At 35.5% G+C, this 17,027-nt stretch overlaps 1 protein-coding gene and 1 long non-coding RNA gene across 2 annotated transcripts; one reads left to right on the top strand and one right to left on the bottom strand.

Annotated features, from left to right (window-relative positions):
• Nucleotides 1-4,342: 4,342 nt before the first annotated feature.
• On the bottom strand, nt 4,343-6,612 carry LOC117635310 (zinc finger BED domain-containing protein RICESLEEPER 1-like). The gene is made up of 4 exons (XM_034369651.1): nt 6,031-6,612; nt 4,951-5,937; nt 4,545-4,854; nt 4,343-4,461 (listed from the first exon to the last, which is right to left on the bottom strand). The coding sequence occupies exons 1-4, from the start codon at nt 6,610-6,612 to the stop codon at nt 4,343-4,345; spliced, it is 1,998 nt and encodes a 665-aa protein (XP_034225542.1).
• Nucleotides 6,613-9,798: 3,186 nt separating this feature from the next.
• On the top strand, nt 9,799-12,426 carry LOC117634345. The gene is made up of 3 exons (XR_004586765.1): nt 9,799-10,031; nt 10,452-12,073; nt 12,174-12,426. It is a non-coding gene; the product is annotated as an uncharacterized LOC117634345 (long non-coding RNA).
• The last annotated feature ends 4,601 nt before the right edge of the window (nt 12,427-17,027 follow it).

Below are 17,027 nucleotides of genomic sequence, written 5' to 3' on the forward strand. Positions count from 1 at the left end.
TTGGCCATGCCATGCATCTCCCTCTCACCTTTAATTATAATTTATATATTATATATAATTGTGAGAAATTTAATATTATTTTATTTAATATTAATTTTCTATTTGAATGGAAATTAATAAAATTCATTGGCTTAAAGACATCTTCAATTGGGGGGTGACAACTCTTTAGACCAAGAGATACATTGTTTGCCTTTTCAGATTGGGGTACCGTTTTGGAAAGATTTTTTTTTTGGCCCCCATTTGGAAAGGGTATTTCATCATTTATAAATAAAGCAATCATCCTGCAGTTTTTTTCATTTTTATCCTAATTACAACTAGCAAATTCACAACTTGAACCATAATTAAATCATTTGCTGAAGCACGAAACGAAACCAAATCGTATTGGTTTAATTGGTGTGATTGATTTGGCTGGATTGATGGCCAATACTAAGGACATTCAGTGCACAGCAAGGTATTTTGTCTTTTTAGATGATTACATCTAATTTATTGGTGTGGTATAAAGAAATGTTGCTTTGTAGAGGTCATCTAATAATATTGTTGCTTTATGATCTGGTTTGGTTGCTTTGGATTCTATAGAACATTCAAATATGTGTGAAATTTTTTTATTTTATTTAATGAATCATCTTGCAGATGCATGTGTATGTTTCTATTCTTTCAAGCAGTAGTCATTAGTAATTACACCAGGAGCCAATAAAGACAACAAGAACAAGTTGTTCATTTTCCCTTTCCTTGAGTGCGAGGGCGAAGAGAAAGCTGTGGGGTTTGTGTTCACAAATTAGACAATGAACTATTGAAGTATTTATATGAAGGATAACGTAGTACTTTCAGGTTGGAAAATGAGTATTTGTTGTTAAATTTTATAAAGTGAGTATATTTGATTAAGGTTTATCTTTAATGATTATATCCCAAATAAAAAGTAAAACTGTCCCAATCAAATATTCGAATTCCACAAAACAGCAAAGTTTCATTCTATTGTATATCACCTTCAAAATCAGAGAAGTGACTTAAATCACTTTAATTTCTATTTACCTTATCAGTTTTGCTTTTCTTTACTGTGATTTAATTACTGAACAATCTGTGGTAGAAAGTAAGGCAGAATAAGAGTATGATAGGGTTGGTTGGTGATGAAATAGCAATTAATAATTAATGGTGTAAAATTTAAAATAGATTTTCGCGTGTAATTGTTTATCGATAGTGGTTGGATTAGGTCCTTCCTTAATAATTCTTAGGTCTTTTAATTATGATTTTCCTATGTAATTATGAAAAGACTAAAATGGCCTTTCATATTGGCCGCCCCACAAGATGTGTCACGCCAGTAGGAGAATCAATTGCATGTAAATTTGTTTCTAACTTCCATGTGTAAATTAGATGAAGGTTTTAGATACTGATACTTTTCACAATAAAAAAACAAAACAAACGGGATTGATCAAATATCTCTATTTCAAACTTTCATGTGTAAATTTTTATTTTTATTTTTTCCCCTTCAAGGGTAAACACAATTTTATCAATTTGAGGGGAAAATGAAAATGAAAAATTAAAAAAATCCACTAGCTGCTTCCCATGCCATCAAGGGGCCAAGTTTCACATGTGGCTTCCCATCCAACACTAGCTTGTTTTATTGATAAAGAAGAGAACCATTGCCCCCCAATGCAATTTCCCATCAAAGGGTCAAGTTTCACGTGCTGCTACTGTTGCGTTTTACAGTGGCGCTAGCATTCCTCCCTCCACTCCCAATTTACTTATATAATGCTTTTGGATAAAAAAAAGGAACAAACAAAATAATGCTGGGACAGGTCAGCAAAGCCTGTTTCTATCAACCATGTCTGGGAAACCGGCTTCTAAGATTCCCACGATGCGCGATATTGAAACACTAGCTGCTTTCCAATGTTGCTTCCCCATCAAACACTAGGTACTAGCTTGTTTTACTGACCCAGTGTTGCTTCCCCATCAAACACTAGCTTTACCCGAGCAAAAGACAACCATTTACCTGATCAAAGGACACCACATTTCCCCATAAAAGTTTCACATGTGGGATTTATTTGACTGCTAGTGCGTGCTTGTTTGCACAACTCCTTTCCTCTCTCACTCTCTTTCTAACTCCAGAATTAAACCCAACACTCAACCTCTACCTCACCCTCCTCCTATATATTGACATCATCTTCGTTCACATTTTACTCACATCCTAAATTAACTACATATTTCATTTGCATCATCATCTTCCTTCACATTTTACCCAACACTCAATCTATGTCAAAACCGCAGATATGGAGGTGGTGGAAAAACTTATCAATGCCCAGGAACCGTGGAAGGGCACCCACATTGTTGTGAAGACCAAACAAGATGCCACAACTGCAACTATTAAACAAAAGGCCAAAGAGCTTAATTTATTAGTCATTGAAAGTGACGATTGGAAGGACGCAAAGTAAGTCTTTTTTTTTGTGAGTATTTATAATTTTCATTTAGCTTATTTATGAATATTATTAGAATTAATTTTGTATTTAATATTGACTGAATAGTACTGAAAGTTCTTTGGAATCTGGGGGCGGAGACACTAGTGGGGAGAACTCCGACTCCAATAACGACAACGCCGGAACAAGCAACTGTGACTAGTAATTTAATTATTAGTGGCTGTTATGTAGTTTGAAATCTGCAGACATAATATTATTTGTTTTATTTTGGTGTGTAATTTTAAGTCTTTGGACATTAACACTCTTTGTTTCATTTCAATGTGTAATTTTAAGTCTGCAGATTTCAAACTACATAACAGCCACTAATAATTAAATTACTAGTCACAGTTGCTTGTTCCGGCGTTGTCGTTGTTGGAGTCGGAGTTCTCCCCACTAGTGTCTCCGCCCCCAGATTCCAAAGAACTTTCAGTGCTATTCAGTCAATATTAAATACAAAATTAATTCTAATAATATTCATAACTAAGCTAAATGAAAATTATAAATACTCACAAAAAAAAAGACTTAGTTTGAAATCTGCAGACATAATATTATTTGTTATACTTTGGTGTGTAATTTTAAGTCTTTGGACATTAACACTCTTTGTTTCATTTCAATGTGTAATTTTAAGTCTTCGGACAACACTCTCTTGTATTGGTTTTTGTTCTTTTGTCAGCAAGTGGAAGGCCTTACTAGCAGGAAATGGATAACAAAGTTGCTGAGGCTCCTTCTTCCGGAACTACAAATCCTGATGCATGACGATGGTCTCTGATCTCCTAATTTTATTATTATTATTATTTGTAATTGTGATGTTTGAAGAGACTTTTAGTTTTGATTTGATCCATTGGTCCAAACATTGAATCACAACACAGTGAGTTTTGTGGAGTATTTTATCACATATTAAGAACATAAGAATTTAACATGTGCTAGTGCGTGCTTGTTAGTGGTTGTTTGGTGTGCATTGGGAGCTGCTTCTCTCCTCTACTTTATTGTATTGTATTTGCTTTCTCTCTGTATGATCTCTTTATGCAATGAAAAGAACAAGTTTTCAATTATTTTTTAAAATAAAGCCCGAACCGGCTTCTAAGTTATTGGTAAATCAAACTTTCCTGTGTAAATTTGTTTTTCTTTCAGGTGAGGTATGTGTAAAAACGTTGTTGGTAATTTAAATGTGGGTTTTTCAAATCCTTTCTCAAATTTTTCACACTTTATCAGCCACATTAAATGTGTGTTGTGAATCTACTAGTTAGCATTCAAATCTCCTCTAGACTGTGGCACAATCTACTTTTTATAATGCATTTGGATTTATTAAAAAAAACTACTCCCAATCTACTTTTTACTAGGCGTGGCAATGGGTCGTGTCATGTCGGGTTCGTGTCGTGTCGAGATTTTAAACAGGTCAGAAATGGTCAACCCGAACACGACCCGTTTAATAAATGGGTCAGAAATTGTCAACCCGAACACGACTCGTTTATAAACGGGTTGACACGACCCAACCCATGTAACCCGCCACCTGTTCATTTTTTATTATAACTAAATTAATAATTTTAACAGTTTGATAAAACTTCCCCCAAATACAACCTAAGTAAATAATTAAATACAAATATATATTAATTAGTTCAAGTTCAACTCCAAATTGAATAGAAAAGTTCAAGTTCAACTCCAAATTGAACAGAAAAGTTCAAATCAAGTTACAAAAGTGAAATAATTACAACACAAAATACAAATACATATTCATCAGTTCAAGTTCAACTCCAAATTGAATAGAAAAGTTCAAGTTCAACTCCAAATTGAACAGAAAAGTTCAAATCAAGTTACAAGAGTGAAATAATTACAACACAAAATACAAATAAAAACCAACTTAATAATAATCAGTCTTCATCTTTCATTCAACCACATCAACTCTGTCCACCGACAGTGACTGTATTAGAGCCCCCTGCAGAATTTGTAGCATTTATTTCCATCTTGCTAATATCCTCAGTCAATTCTTCTAGGTTGGGTGCTAAAGTACAATTTTCTACAAAGTAAATAATAAGGATTAAGCTGATGTTGAAAAGAAACAGATACAAGAAATAAGAATTAAAGTTTGAGCAAATATACCTTCGCCAAATATCCAATCACGCGTACAAACTAGTGCCTCAACATTTTCAGGCTTAAGAGCACTACGATACTGATCAAGCACTCTACCACCAACACTAAATGCTGACTCAGATGCAACTGTGGATATTGGAATAGACAATAAATCACGTGCCAAAATTGATAGTTCAGGATATCGAAATTGGTTCACTTTCCAGAAATCAAGAACATTCAACTTTGTCTTCCTATCAATTTTGGGCTCATCCAAATACAATTGTAACTGAGTCTTTTGGGCAGAAGTGGTAAACTCTTCACTTTCAAAGTTATCAAATTCCTATTAAAAAAAATAATAATAACATTAATATGAGCACAAACAGTCAAATGTATATTAAACTTTTATGTATTCCTATAAAAATAAATAGTTATTTACCTTCATAACATCCAAGCATTCTTTAGAAACCATGTCATCAACATGAGAACGAGCACCATTTGAGGCACTTGAAGTACCAGAAACAGATTCATAAGAAGAATATATCCGAAAATATAAATCAAAGAGAGAAAACAACATATCACGAACTTTAGTCATTTCTTCGGAGTTGTAACCATACAACCTTTTATAACAAAATTCTACAAATTGAATTTTGTATCTAGGATCCAATATTACAGCAATTGCAAGGATCAAACTATACTCTTTCCAATACTTATCGAACTTTTCCATCATTTGAGTTGCCATAGATTTCATGAAACTATCTGAATCAACCTTTGCCTTTCTCAAAGTATCTTCCACCACAAAAACTTGAGGAAAATACAGATTTGCTGTTGGGTATTTAGTTCCAGAAAACAAACAAGTCACATCATAAAACACCTTAAGAAACTTGCTAAGTTTTTCCAATTTTACCCACTCATCTTGAGAAAGAGAATGTTTGTAATTAGAATCACTCAATTGTAAATGCAGAAACGCACGTTGATAATAAAGTGCACTGTCAATCATAAGAAACGTGGAGTTCCATCTAGTAGGTACATCTTGACGCAATCCCCTTTTACATTCTAAAGAAACTTGTGCAGCACAATTTAGGAATTTCTGTTTCCTCCCTTGTGAACCTCTAACATACTTAATGCTTTCCCTAATTTTCCCCACAGAATCATCAATGTGTTTCAACCCATCTTGCACTATTAAGTTAAGAATGTGAGCACAACATCGAATATGAAAAAACTTTCCATTCATTAATAATGCATCCTTTAAATTAAGTTGCCCCTTCAACAACTCAACAAAAGTATCATTTGAAGATGCATTGTCTAAAGTCATTGAAAAAAGTTTCTTTTCCACCCCCCAATCAGTCAACAACCTATAGATTTTCTCACACAATGCAACACCAGTATGAGGAGGAGGCATAAAACTAAAATTCAATATTCTTTTCTGCAATTTTCAATTAACATCAATAAAATGGACAGTGAGACAAAGATAACCATCTGTGGTTATAGACGTCCATAAATCAGATGTCAAACAAACTCTTCCAGGAACTGAACCCAAAATTTCCTTAAGCTTAGATTTTTCTCTATTATAAAGACTCAACACATCAGCCTTTGCAGTATTACGAGATACCAATTTAATATCAGCACAAACATAATTAAACAGTTGCCTAATTCCAGCATACTCAACAAACTGAAAGGGTAGGTCATGCATGATAATTGCCATCACTAATAATTCACGAAACTTCATAGGATCGAACTTGGAAGACCTTGTTAAGATAGCCCCATCAGATTTAGATAATAATAACTGGCCTAAATCACGAGTATCAGTTTTCACACAAGATTCAATATGACGCTTCAAATTCCCAGTACCATATCTACTATCACACAAATATTTTTGACCACATTTCATACACTTTGCTCTTTGCTCATTATTTTCATCTATAGGAAGAATTTCAAATTGAGTCCATACCGCTGATGTGAGTTTTCTACGCCGCTTACCAATCTGAGTTACCACTGCATTGTTGTTGTTTGATGGATCTGAATCAACCACATTGTTTCTAACTTCTCCAACTCCAACTCCACCTTCAGCACTTTCGGATACACCGTCAAAAGTATCCATTCCACCTATATGAAGCATAATAATTTTATATTAAAAATAATAACAATCAAGCAGAATCTGTGCAACAAAACAACAACGAATTTAACAAAAAAAACACTTACAAAATTATAAATTCCAACACCTCCAATCGAACCTGAAATGAAATACAAAAGTCCAATACCATAAATAAATTAGAAATAGAACAACAACAAAAACACTATTAATCTTGATGCTATTGTCTGCCAGTACATTATTGATAGGTTTCGCGACCTTTATTTCACCACTATCATCATATTCACAATCTAATATTATAGTAATTAGTTTCTCTTTAACAACCCTAAAAAAAAAAAAAAAATTCAGAAAACCACCAATCTAAGATTCTAAGACAACCCAAACAAAATAATCAGAAACCAATGGAATAAACGAAAACTAGAAAAGGAATTCCGTCAAATTCAAACTAAGCACAGGAAAAAGAACCAACCTTTGAATCTGATCTGGGTATCGAGACCAACCCTCTTGTTATTTGTTGAGAGGTAGACGAGAGAGAGTCGAGAGGAAGACGGAGATGAGACCAAAGCAAAGGGAGTAAAGAGATGAGGCTTGGATTGGACTTGGAGAGGAGGGAACTGGTTTGTGAGCACTGAGCAGACTAAGGCTAGGCGGCTGTGTGGAAACTGGAAAGGTCGTTCGTTTGTATCCAGAGCGTATGAGTGAGAGGCTAGGGTTATGAACTTATGAATATATATGTGTGTTAATTTTTTTTTTAAGAGGGTATTAAATTATTAATAAGTATTCTGCTAGGGTTTTAGTTTTTTAGAGTTTGCAAATAAAACGGGTTAATGGGTTTGATGCCGGTTGACACGACCCGTGACACGACCCGTTAAATAAACGGGTTAGATAGGTATTATAGCGGGTTAGCGGGTTGACCCGAAACCCACCCGTTTATTAAACGGGTCAAAACGGGTTGACTCGAAATTGACCTGTTTTTTTATCGTGCGGGTTGAACTCGCTAATTTCTCGTGCGGGTTTCGAGTCGTGTATCGGGTCGTATCCGAAATTGCCACCCCTACTTTTTACAATGCTTTTGGATAAATAAATAAATAACAAAATAATGGTGGGAAGGGTCAGCAAAGCCTGTCTATCAACCGTGCCTAGGGAACCGGCTCTTCTTAGATTCCCACGCTGCGCGATATTTTCGTTAAAGCTCTTCACGTTCCTGCCTTGTATTTTCCCCAGGTAGCTACAGTCCCCCAACTGGCCCCCATGATGGCTGATATTAATTTGTTTTTTTCTCATGTATGGCTAACGTGAAGATGTATTCAACTATTAATAAGAGTACTTCTGCTGATATTTCAAATTTCATATTCATACAAACCTTTATCCATTTTTGATTCTGCTCTCCGATGTCCTGCATCATCAAAAATGGCAAAGAGAGAGCAGATGCAAGCACAACTCCTTTCCTCTTTCACTCTCCTTCTAACTCCAGAATTAAACCCAACACTCAACCTCTACCTCACTCTCCTCCTATATATTGACATCATCTTCCTTCACATTTTACTCACATCCTAAATTAACTACATATTTCATTTCCATCATCATCTAAACACATTTTACATGGCTATTCCCCGTTCTTTAAAATTGATCCGCCTCTTAAAAAAAGCTTGGAGCACCCTTAAACAATCCAACGCTAGAAGAAACAAAAATCAAAAGAATAGAGCAACAGCAAGTTTACCAAGTGTACTCTCCCAAATTCAAAAGCTTGATACAATCTATGTCGAAACCGCGGCAGATATGGAGGTGGTGCAAAAACTTATCAATGCCCAGGAACCGTGGAAGGGCACCCACATTGTTGTGAAGACCAAACAAGATGCCACAACTGCAACTATTAAACAAAAGGCCAAAGAGCTTGAGTTAGAAGTCATTGAAAGTGACGATTGGGACGACGCAAAGTAAGTCTTTTTTTTTTTTTTTTTGGGTGAGTATTTATAATTTTCATTTAGCTTAGTAAGTTATGAATATTTGCTCCTCAGGAAGAACCAAATGGGTTGTCACCCGCGTCTATATATGGTAACTTGTCAATGGGAGTGGCAAGTATATCTATTTCAAATCCGGAGATTGGGTTCCCCTGCGGTCGAGTCCATGGGAAGTGATCGCGTTGGCGATTGTGTGGCAAACACGTGGAGGGTTTTCGTATATGTTGTTTGATGATTGGGCGGTCTATGCTTGGTTTTATTATTGAAAAGATAATAAATAAAAAATAAAATACACATGGCAACGTCTATTAATTAACGTAGCATGACACATCAGCTGTCACATAAGAAAATCAACTAATACGGTCAATATTATGTCTAAATAACATTACTCTTAAATTATTAATAAGTATTCTTCGTTGTGACAGCTGATGTCAGTGTGTCGTTACTTGAACATTCTACAAGCTTTATCCATATCCTCGTGAAATTGGTGTGAAGGCCAGGGCTATCTGATGTAATTTCCTTGTTTGTCTTGGGCATTTGGTTAGCCAAAAAGAAAATGAAATTGGTTGTGAGAAAACACATTCTCACTTGAGCTTTCGCGCAGTGGGTCAATAGTTCTTATTCAATGAGGAACTTTCAAATACACAAAAGTGTAATTTAGCATGGCACAACTCAGTAAGTTGGAACCAATCTCACAATGTAATTTCATGAAGTTTAGACAAGTAAGGGGATTGATTTCAACATGGTTGTTTGTGCCATTCACTGTCCTTTCGTCGGCTCTCGTTTAAGATTGGATTTGAAGTGATTATAGTAGAAGCCTAAAAAAAAAATCAAATAGAATCAATCAAATACACCAACCCAAAATCGAACCAAATCAATTATTGTAATTGGTTTAATTTTCAATTTTAAGGGTGAAACAGACACAAACAAACCGTGCCTACCCCAAATTCCCACATAATTTCCCAAATTTGTACAAATTGAAATCTTGAGTTGGACATAATTTCAAGTTACACTTAACTCAAGTTTGGATTTGGCACTCTTGACTGGAGATGGTCTAACTAAGTTAACCAGCCTATATTGCCAAAGTAACGAGGCCTAGTTGGCTGGCCCAAATAATTTCTAGACCCAATTAAGGAAACTAGAACTGGACCGACAAAAACCTGGTTTTACAATTTTACTAGGACTTGGAACCAAAAACCTGGTTTTACGGTTTTATTAGAAAGGGCATAACAGGAATTCAAGAGAAAAAACAAGTCCTTTCCCGTAATTTTTGAGTTGCGTTGCATATTCGTGTTCTCGGCCAAACCCTCGCCTATAAATTCCAGTTGACGAAGCCTCTTGAAACCCTCTCTAGCTCTCTAGTTGCTGCGTCGCTCTCTCCTCTCAAATCCCTAGTAAAGCTTGTTGGGGCGATCCGAGAGAAAGACTCTGCTGCAAACATGTTGGTTTACCAAGACCTCCTCACTGGTAATTTCCCCCTCTCTGTCTTAAATTAGGGTTTTAGTTTTGTTCATATTAGTTTTCAGGGATGATACGAAGTTAGATCTCTGTTAAATCTCCAAATTTTAGGTTAGGTTAGGGATCTGATTTTGTTCACTGGCGCCCAATTTTCACTACTGCCGTATTTGTCTTGTTGTTTCACAAATTTCTTGATCTATAGCTGCTGTATTTATTTTGTGTTGATTATGTGCAAGTTTTGTTTTATGTAATCAGAGCTACTGGGCTGCATGTTGTGTATATTTATAATTTTCATTTAGCTTAGTAAGTTATGAAAATTATAAATACTCACAAAAAAAAAAAAAAAAAAAAAGAAGACTTACTTTGCGTCATCCCAATCGTCACTTTCAATGACTTCTAACTTAAGCTCTTTGGCCTTTTGTTTAATAGTTGCAGTTGTGGCATCTTATTTGGTCTTCACAACAATGTGGGTGCCCTTCCACGGTTCCTGGGCATTGATAAGTTTTTGCACCACCTCCATATCTGCCGCGGTTTCGACATAGATTGTATCAAGCTTTTGAATTTGGGAGAGTACACTTGGTAAACTTGCTGTTGCTCTATTCTTTTGATTTTTGTTTCTCCTAGCGTTGGATTGTTTAAGGGTGCTCCAAGCTTTTTTTAAGAGGCGGATCAATTTTAAAGAACGGGGAATAGTCATGTAAAATGTGTTTAGATGATGATGCAAATGAAATATGTAGTTAATTTAGGATGTGAGTAAAATGTGAAGGAAGATGATGTCAATATATAGGAGGAGAGTGAGGTAGAGGTTGAGTGTTGGGTTTAATTCTGGAGTTAGAAGGAGAGTGAAAGAGGAAAGGAGTTGTGCTTGCATCTGCTCTCTCTTTGCCATTTTTGATGATGCAGGACATCGTAGAGCAGAATCAAAAATGGATAAAGGTTTGTATGAGTATGAAATTTGAAATATCAGCAGAAGTACTCTTATTAATAGTTGGATACATCTTCACGTTAGCCATCAATGAAAAAAAAACAAGTTTTCAATTATTTTTTAAAAAAAAGCCCGAACCAGCTTCTAAGTTATTGGTAAATCAAACTTTCCTGTGTAAATTTGTTTTTCTTTCAGGTGAGGTATGTGTAAAAACGTTGTTGGTAATTTAAATGTGGGTTTTTCAAATCCTTTCTCAATTTTTTCGCACTTTATCAGCCACATTAAATGTGTGTTGTGAATCTACTAGTTAGCATTCAAATCTCCTCTAGAATGTTGCACAATCTACTTTTTATAATGCATTTGGATTTATTAAAAAAAACTACTCCCAATCTACTTTTTACAATGCTTTTGGATAAATAAATAAATAACAAAATAATGGTGGGAAGGGTCAGCAAAGCCTGTTTATCAACCATGCCTAGGGAACCGGCTCTTCTTAGATTCCCACGCTGCGCGATATTTTCATTAAAGCTCTTATCGTTCCTGCCTTGTATTTTCACCAGCTAGCTACAGTTCCCCAACTGGCCCCTATGATGGATGATATTAATTTGTTTTTTTCCCATGGATGGCTAACGTGAAGATGTATCCAACTATTAATAAGAGTACTTCTGCTGATATTTCAAATTTCATGCACTCATACGAACCTTTATTCATTTTTGGTTCTGCTTTCCGATGTCTTGCATCATCAAAAATGGCAAAGAGAGAGCAGATGAAAGCACAACTCCTTTCCTCTCTCACTCTCCTTCTAACTCCAGAATTAAACCCAACACTCACCCTCCTCCTATATATTGACATCATCTTCCTTCACATTTTACTCACATCCTAAATTAACTACATATTTCATTTGCATCATCTAAACACATTTTACATGGCTATTCCCCATTCTTTAAAATTGATCCGCCTCTTAAAAAAAGCTTGGAGCACCCTTAAACAATCCAACGCTAGGAGAAACAAAAATCAAAAGAATAGAGCAACAGCAAGTTTACCAATTGTACTCTCCCAAATTGAAAAGCTTGATACAATCTATGTCCAAACCACGGCAGATATGGAGGTGGTGGAAGGACGCAAAGTAAGTCTTTTTTTTTTTTTTGGTGAATATTTATAATTTTCATTTAGCTTAGTTATGAATATTATTAGAATTAATTTTGTATTTAATATTGACTGAATAGTACTGAAAGTTCTTTGGAATCTGGGGGCGGAGACACTAGTGGGGAGAACTCCGACTCCAACAACGACAACGCCGGAACAAGCAGCTGTGACTAGTAATTTAATTATTAGTGTCTGTTATGTAGTTTGAAATCTGCAGACATAATATTATTTGTTTTATTTTGGTGTGTAATTTTAAGTCTTCGGACATTAACACTCTTTGTTTTGTTTCGGTGTGTAATTTTAAGTCTTTGGACATTAACACTCTTTGTTTCATTTCAATGTGTAATTATTTCCGGTAAATATGAACCATCCAATTTCCAAACACAACAAAAAAATGTTTCTGGTGCATAGTCCGGTGGCGGGCTCCAAATTCCAATGCTTCATCCATCTTCTTCCATCTGATATCTTTGAAGAGACTTTTAGTTTTTATTTGATCCATTGGTCCAAACATTGAATCACAACACGGTGAGTTTTGTGGAGTATTTTATCACATATTAAGAACATAAGAATTTAACATGTGTTTTATGAAGCAAATATGATTGCGGATCGATGATGCCTTAACAACTATGTGACATAATTATGTGCATTCTTGTATTTGGTTTTCTAATTTCCCTATTTTGTAGTCGTTATAATTTATTTTAACTTTCATAATATTGGAATCCTTTGCGGATCTTCGTCCTATATTTTGCTTGTTTCATTAAAAATAACCGAGTGACTTAGCGAAATAGTGTCGTGAGATAGGGTCAAACAACTTTTCTTTTTCTTTTTTTCCTGCGAAAGGTGTCGAACACTTTCAGAGAGAAAGTGGTGCAATTACTTGCCCACTGCGTAAAGTCCCTTTCAATGTGGATGAGTTTGAGTTACTTTCCTTCCGAGTTGAAACAAACAAGAAATCCAAAACGATCGAGCACGCACCAAGTCTACATCACTCACGTGCTCCTTTTTCCTATACCCTCTGCCCTCCATTCATCATGGCTTATGGTAGTACTACTACTATGTTACAAAGTTTACAAACCCTTCCCTACGAACCATTCACAAGAAAGAAACAGACCGTTACAATATAAAGCATATCCCACCCATTTCCAATTCAATCAGTATTTAAATTAAATTTAAAAATTTAAAATTTAAAAAAAAAACATTTAAAGAAAAAGGATGTGTCCGTTGGCCATGCCATGCATCTCCCTCTCACCTTTAATTATAATTTATATATTATATATAATTGTGAGAAATTTAATATTATATTATTTAATATTAATTTTCTATTTGAATGGAAATTAATAAAATTCATTGGCTTAAAGACATCTTCAATTGGGGGGTGACAACTCTTTAGACCAAGGGATACATTGTTTGCCTTTTCAGATTGGGGTACCGTTTTAGAATTTTCATAAAGAGAGTTCCTGCATAATTTTGGTTCAAACTTCCTTGTGAATTGCAGTGCTTCTTTCATAAGGAGGGGAGTTGTTGTATCCTAGGACGCGAACGCTATTGAACCATAAGCACCAATGTGGGATGTAATTCGTCTTAAGGTCAGAGTGGACCAACTAAAACAATAATTAAAATTTATATATATATGTATAATTTTTGTATATTTGACCTTTGACTTCATAGTGAAAAATATAATTTGACAAGGAATATCATGCAATATCAAAATAATTATTGTAATATTTGAAGGATTTTTATCTATAAAAAATAAATGTTGCAAAAAAAAAAAATCATTCAAAGATCTAAAACAATAATTAAAATAAAAAAATAAAATTCTAATATTTTTTTAAAGAGAGGCGTCAGACTCTCGTGTTCTATTTAGCGAGTGTTATTTAGCGAACCACTTTTCAGAGTCATTGTATTAGACAAGTGAGTAAGACATTTTTTTTCACTATTGGACTACACAGTCTCATTTAAGTTAGTCCCGTCTCTTACCAAACAAGGGTTTTGAGTGCTATTTAACCCAGTCCAGTCCAATAAGGCGTACCAAACATAAGAACTCTTTAATGCAAGATTTGCAGCTTACGTGTATTCTTTTGTTCATTTGGTTGGGCTTTGTAGTCTATATATGAATGGGCCAATGAGTGTGGTATATGAGAGTGGGCTTTTGTTATATCAATCTTAATTTATTCGGAGCCTAGCAAATCCAATAAAAATTCAAAGCAAATTAGCGGGAGCTTCTATATTGAGTGGAAAGTTATAAGGGGTATTTTTGAGGGGTATGTAAGAGCCGTTGGATTTCATCCGACGGTGAGTTTTTAAAAGAGGGTCCATGTAGAATCGGGTCGAAATCTAACCCGTTAGAAACCCAACTTCAGTTGAAGATCTTTCCCTCTTTCCCTCTCTGTGAAAGACTCAAGAACACAATCCTCTCTTTTTGAATGTAAAGCAACCCACAATTAGAAGGATTCAAAGCTCCCAAACCCTATAGTCACTCCATTGTCATCAGCTCCTTGGGAGGCCTGCGATCTATGGTATCCTCAGTATTACAATTAATGGCTCTTACCTAGCTGTTGCCCTGTTTTGATTCTATGGCTCAAGTGAAAACCCCTTCTCTTTTTCATTCAGCAGACAAGATTCCAGATGAAAGCAAAGTAGCATATCTCTTTTTGTAGCTAGACACCGCGGCAGCAGTTGTTCATCGATTTTGGTAGAGATGGAGTCTCAAATACCAAAAAGTCTTCTTTAATGTCTACCACATTCTCTTAAGCTGACTAACTTCGGAGCTACCGATTGATTTTGAGAGGTAAGTTCACTTGCTGGATTGATTTTATTGGGTTTGGTTTATTTTTTGTGAGGGTGGGAAATTCGTCATTTGTGACATCAATAATGCGTCATTTGTGGAATCAATAATGTGTCATTTCCTTATGAATATTCAATATACTTAGTTGATTGTTTTTGGTGGGGGTGAAAAATTATGAAATGTAGGTAAAAGATCCTAAACTTAGCTTAATGACATTAGGAGTAAGCATTTGGAGAGGATATTGGGTGAAGTTCTGTAATTGGTGGTTTGAATTACATTTGTGTTCTTAGTTGAACATGTTGGTTCTAATGTTATTTTTTCCAGATTATTTCATAAGAGATACGTAACTATTATTAAATTTTGCTTACATTTTGTGTAATCGGAAGTTAGGCTATGCATATTTTGTGTCAATTTGGGCAATGTTTTGTGTAAGTGGAATGCATTGATATGTTGTGATGCAGTAATGACTGATTAATGAATTAATATTTGCTATGCAGTAATATAGAAGTGGATTAATAATATACGTAGATAAAATGTCTGGGGGCTCAGAGAGTGATGAATGTGTAACAGCTAATAGGAGGGTTTATATTCCTAAAGTAAGAAATGAGGAAACACCAGCAGTTGGGATGAAGTTCGACTCGCTTGACCTCGTTTACAATTTCTATAATAGATATGCATTCTTGGCTGGCTTTGGTATTCGACTTCATTCCAGCTTTTGGGGGAAAAATAAGAAAGAGATTTTAAGGAAAGAATTTGTATGTTGCAAACAAGGCGCATACAGGAGAGATGAAACTCGGGAGAGAAAAAGACATCAGATTGGTACAGTCTAGTCCCTATTTTCCGAGAGCAAATGATCAGGCTGAATCTACTAAAAAAGTATTGATCAACATCATCAAGAAAATGGCGAACGACAATCACAGGGAGTGGCACAAAAGACTATTCAAGGCTCTGTGGGCAGATAAAACTTCTAAGAAAATAGCTATATGCACAACACCTTTTGCTCTAACATATGGTCACGACGTAGTGTTGCATGTAGAGATCAATGTACATTCCTTGAGACTGGAACGACAGCCAGGAATGGGCGAAGCAGCTTATATAGAAGCCATGATGCAAGAATTGAGCCAGCTAAGTGTAATTCATGCCAGAGCATTGAACCATCTGACAGTTGGCAAACAAGTAGTGGCTTGGGCCTACAACAAAAAAGTTCGTGAGAAAATTTTTGAAGAAGGAGAAATGGCACTACTCATCAGCATCTGATTAATAGACAATGGTTAAAAAGGTCCTACCTTCTTATTGGGAAAAATAGGCAATGACCTTGGTAGGGACTGAACTACGGATTATTAATTTTAATTACGGCTGCGCCCATTTTCAATACATTTTTATGATCACTTTTGTAAAAATTACCCATGATCGGGCAATTATATACCAATAATATAGTTGAATAAAAGCCAAGTTATGGTTTTTTTGAAATTAAATGGTCTCATGCATAAAACCAACTGTTGATCAGCACCAAATAAGTGACAGAGTATTGTCTAATAAACAATTAAAGGTTTACAAGTCAGAGTCAGAGCCCGAACTGACCCTAATAGTGATCCTACCAGGAATGAAAGGATTCGGTGCAACAACAATCAGGTTGATAAGGCTTCAAGTCAGAGCCTGAGCAGAATCCGCATACTTGGCCCTGATCCCGAAGAGAACTTCTCAATTTAGCTTAGGAAATCTATAGGATGAGCCCTTGTTGACTAGAGAATAATTCAACTCAGGGATTACCTGGGGGCATCCAAGCTGTCTGCTGAAAATATGGGGATCATAGGCCTCCCACCATATTGATAATTTCTGGTGTTCCATTTTTCCACCACAGGGCAGATATCGCGATTGGAGACATGAGAATATTTCCACATTCTCAAAAGCCGTGGGCCTATTAACATCCTTAAGGCCTGATAAATAAGTCTCTCCTTAAACCAAGAGCAACCTCTCTTCAAACTCATCAACTATTGAGCAACATGTCTAGTTTTTTTGCCCATGAAGAATGTGAAACTCTCTTCAGTTGTCTTCCAGAGATTGGGCTCAAAACTTAGTCCTTCAAAGGCACCACCTGTGGAGCCACCTGCAATTTTCACCCCATCAATTCTGGAAATGACCTTTGGGG

The sequence above is a fragment of the Prunus dulcis genome, chromosome 7, assembly GCF_902201215.1.
Source record: "Prunus dulcis chromosome 7, ALMONDv2, whole genome shotgun sequence".
NCBI classification, from domain to species: Eukaryota; Viridiplantae; Streptophyta; class Magnoliopsida; order Rosales; family Rosaceae; genus Prunus; species Prunus dulcis.

Coding starts and splice junctions, on each gene's coding strand:
- LOC117635310 (XM_034369651.1), bottom strand. CDS start 6,612: ATGGATACTTTTGACGGTGTATCCGAAAGTGCTGAAGGTGGAGTTGGA. Junction 5,938..6,030: donor TGGGTTCAGTTCCTGGAAGA/GTTTGTTTGACA, acceptor TGAAAATTGCAG/AAAAGAATATTGAATTTTAG. Junction 4,462..4,544: donor TGATTGGATATTTGGCGAAG/GTATATTTGCTC, acceptor TTTACTTTGTAG/AAAATTGTACTTTAGCACCC.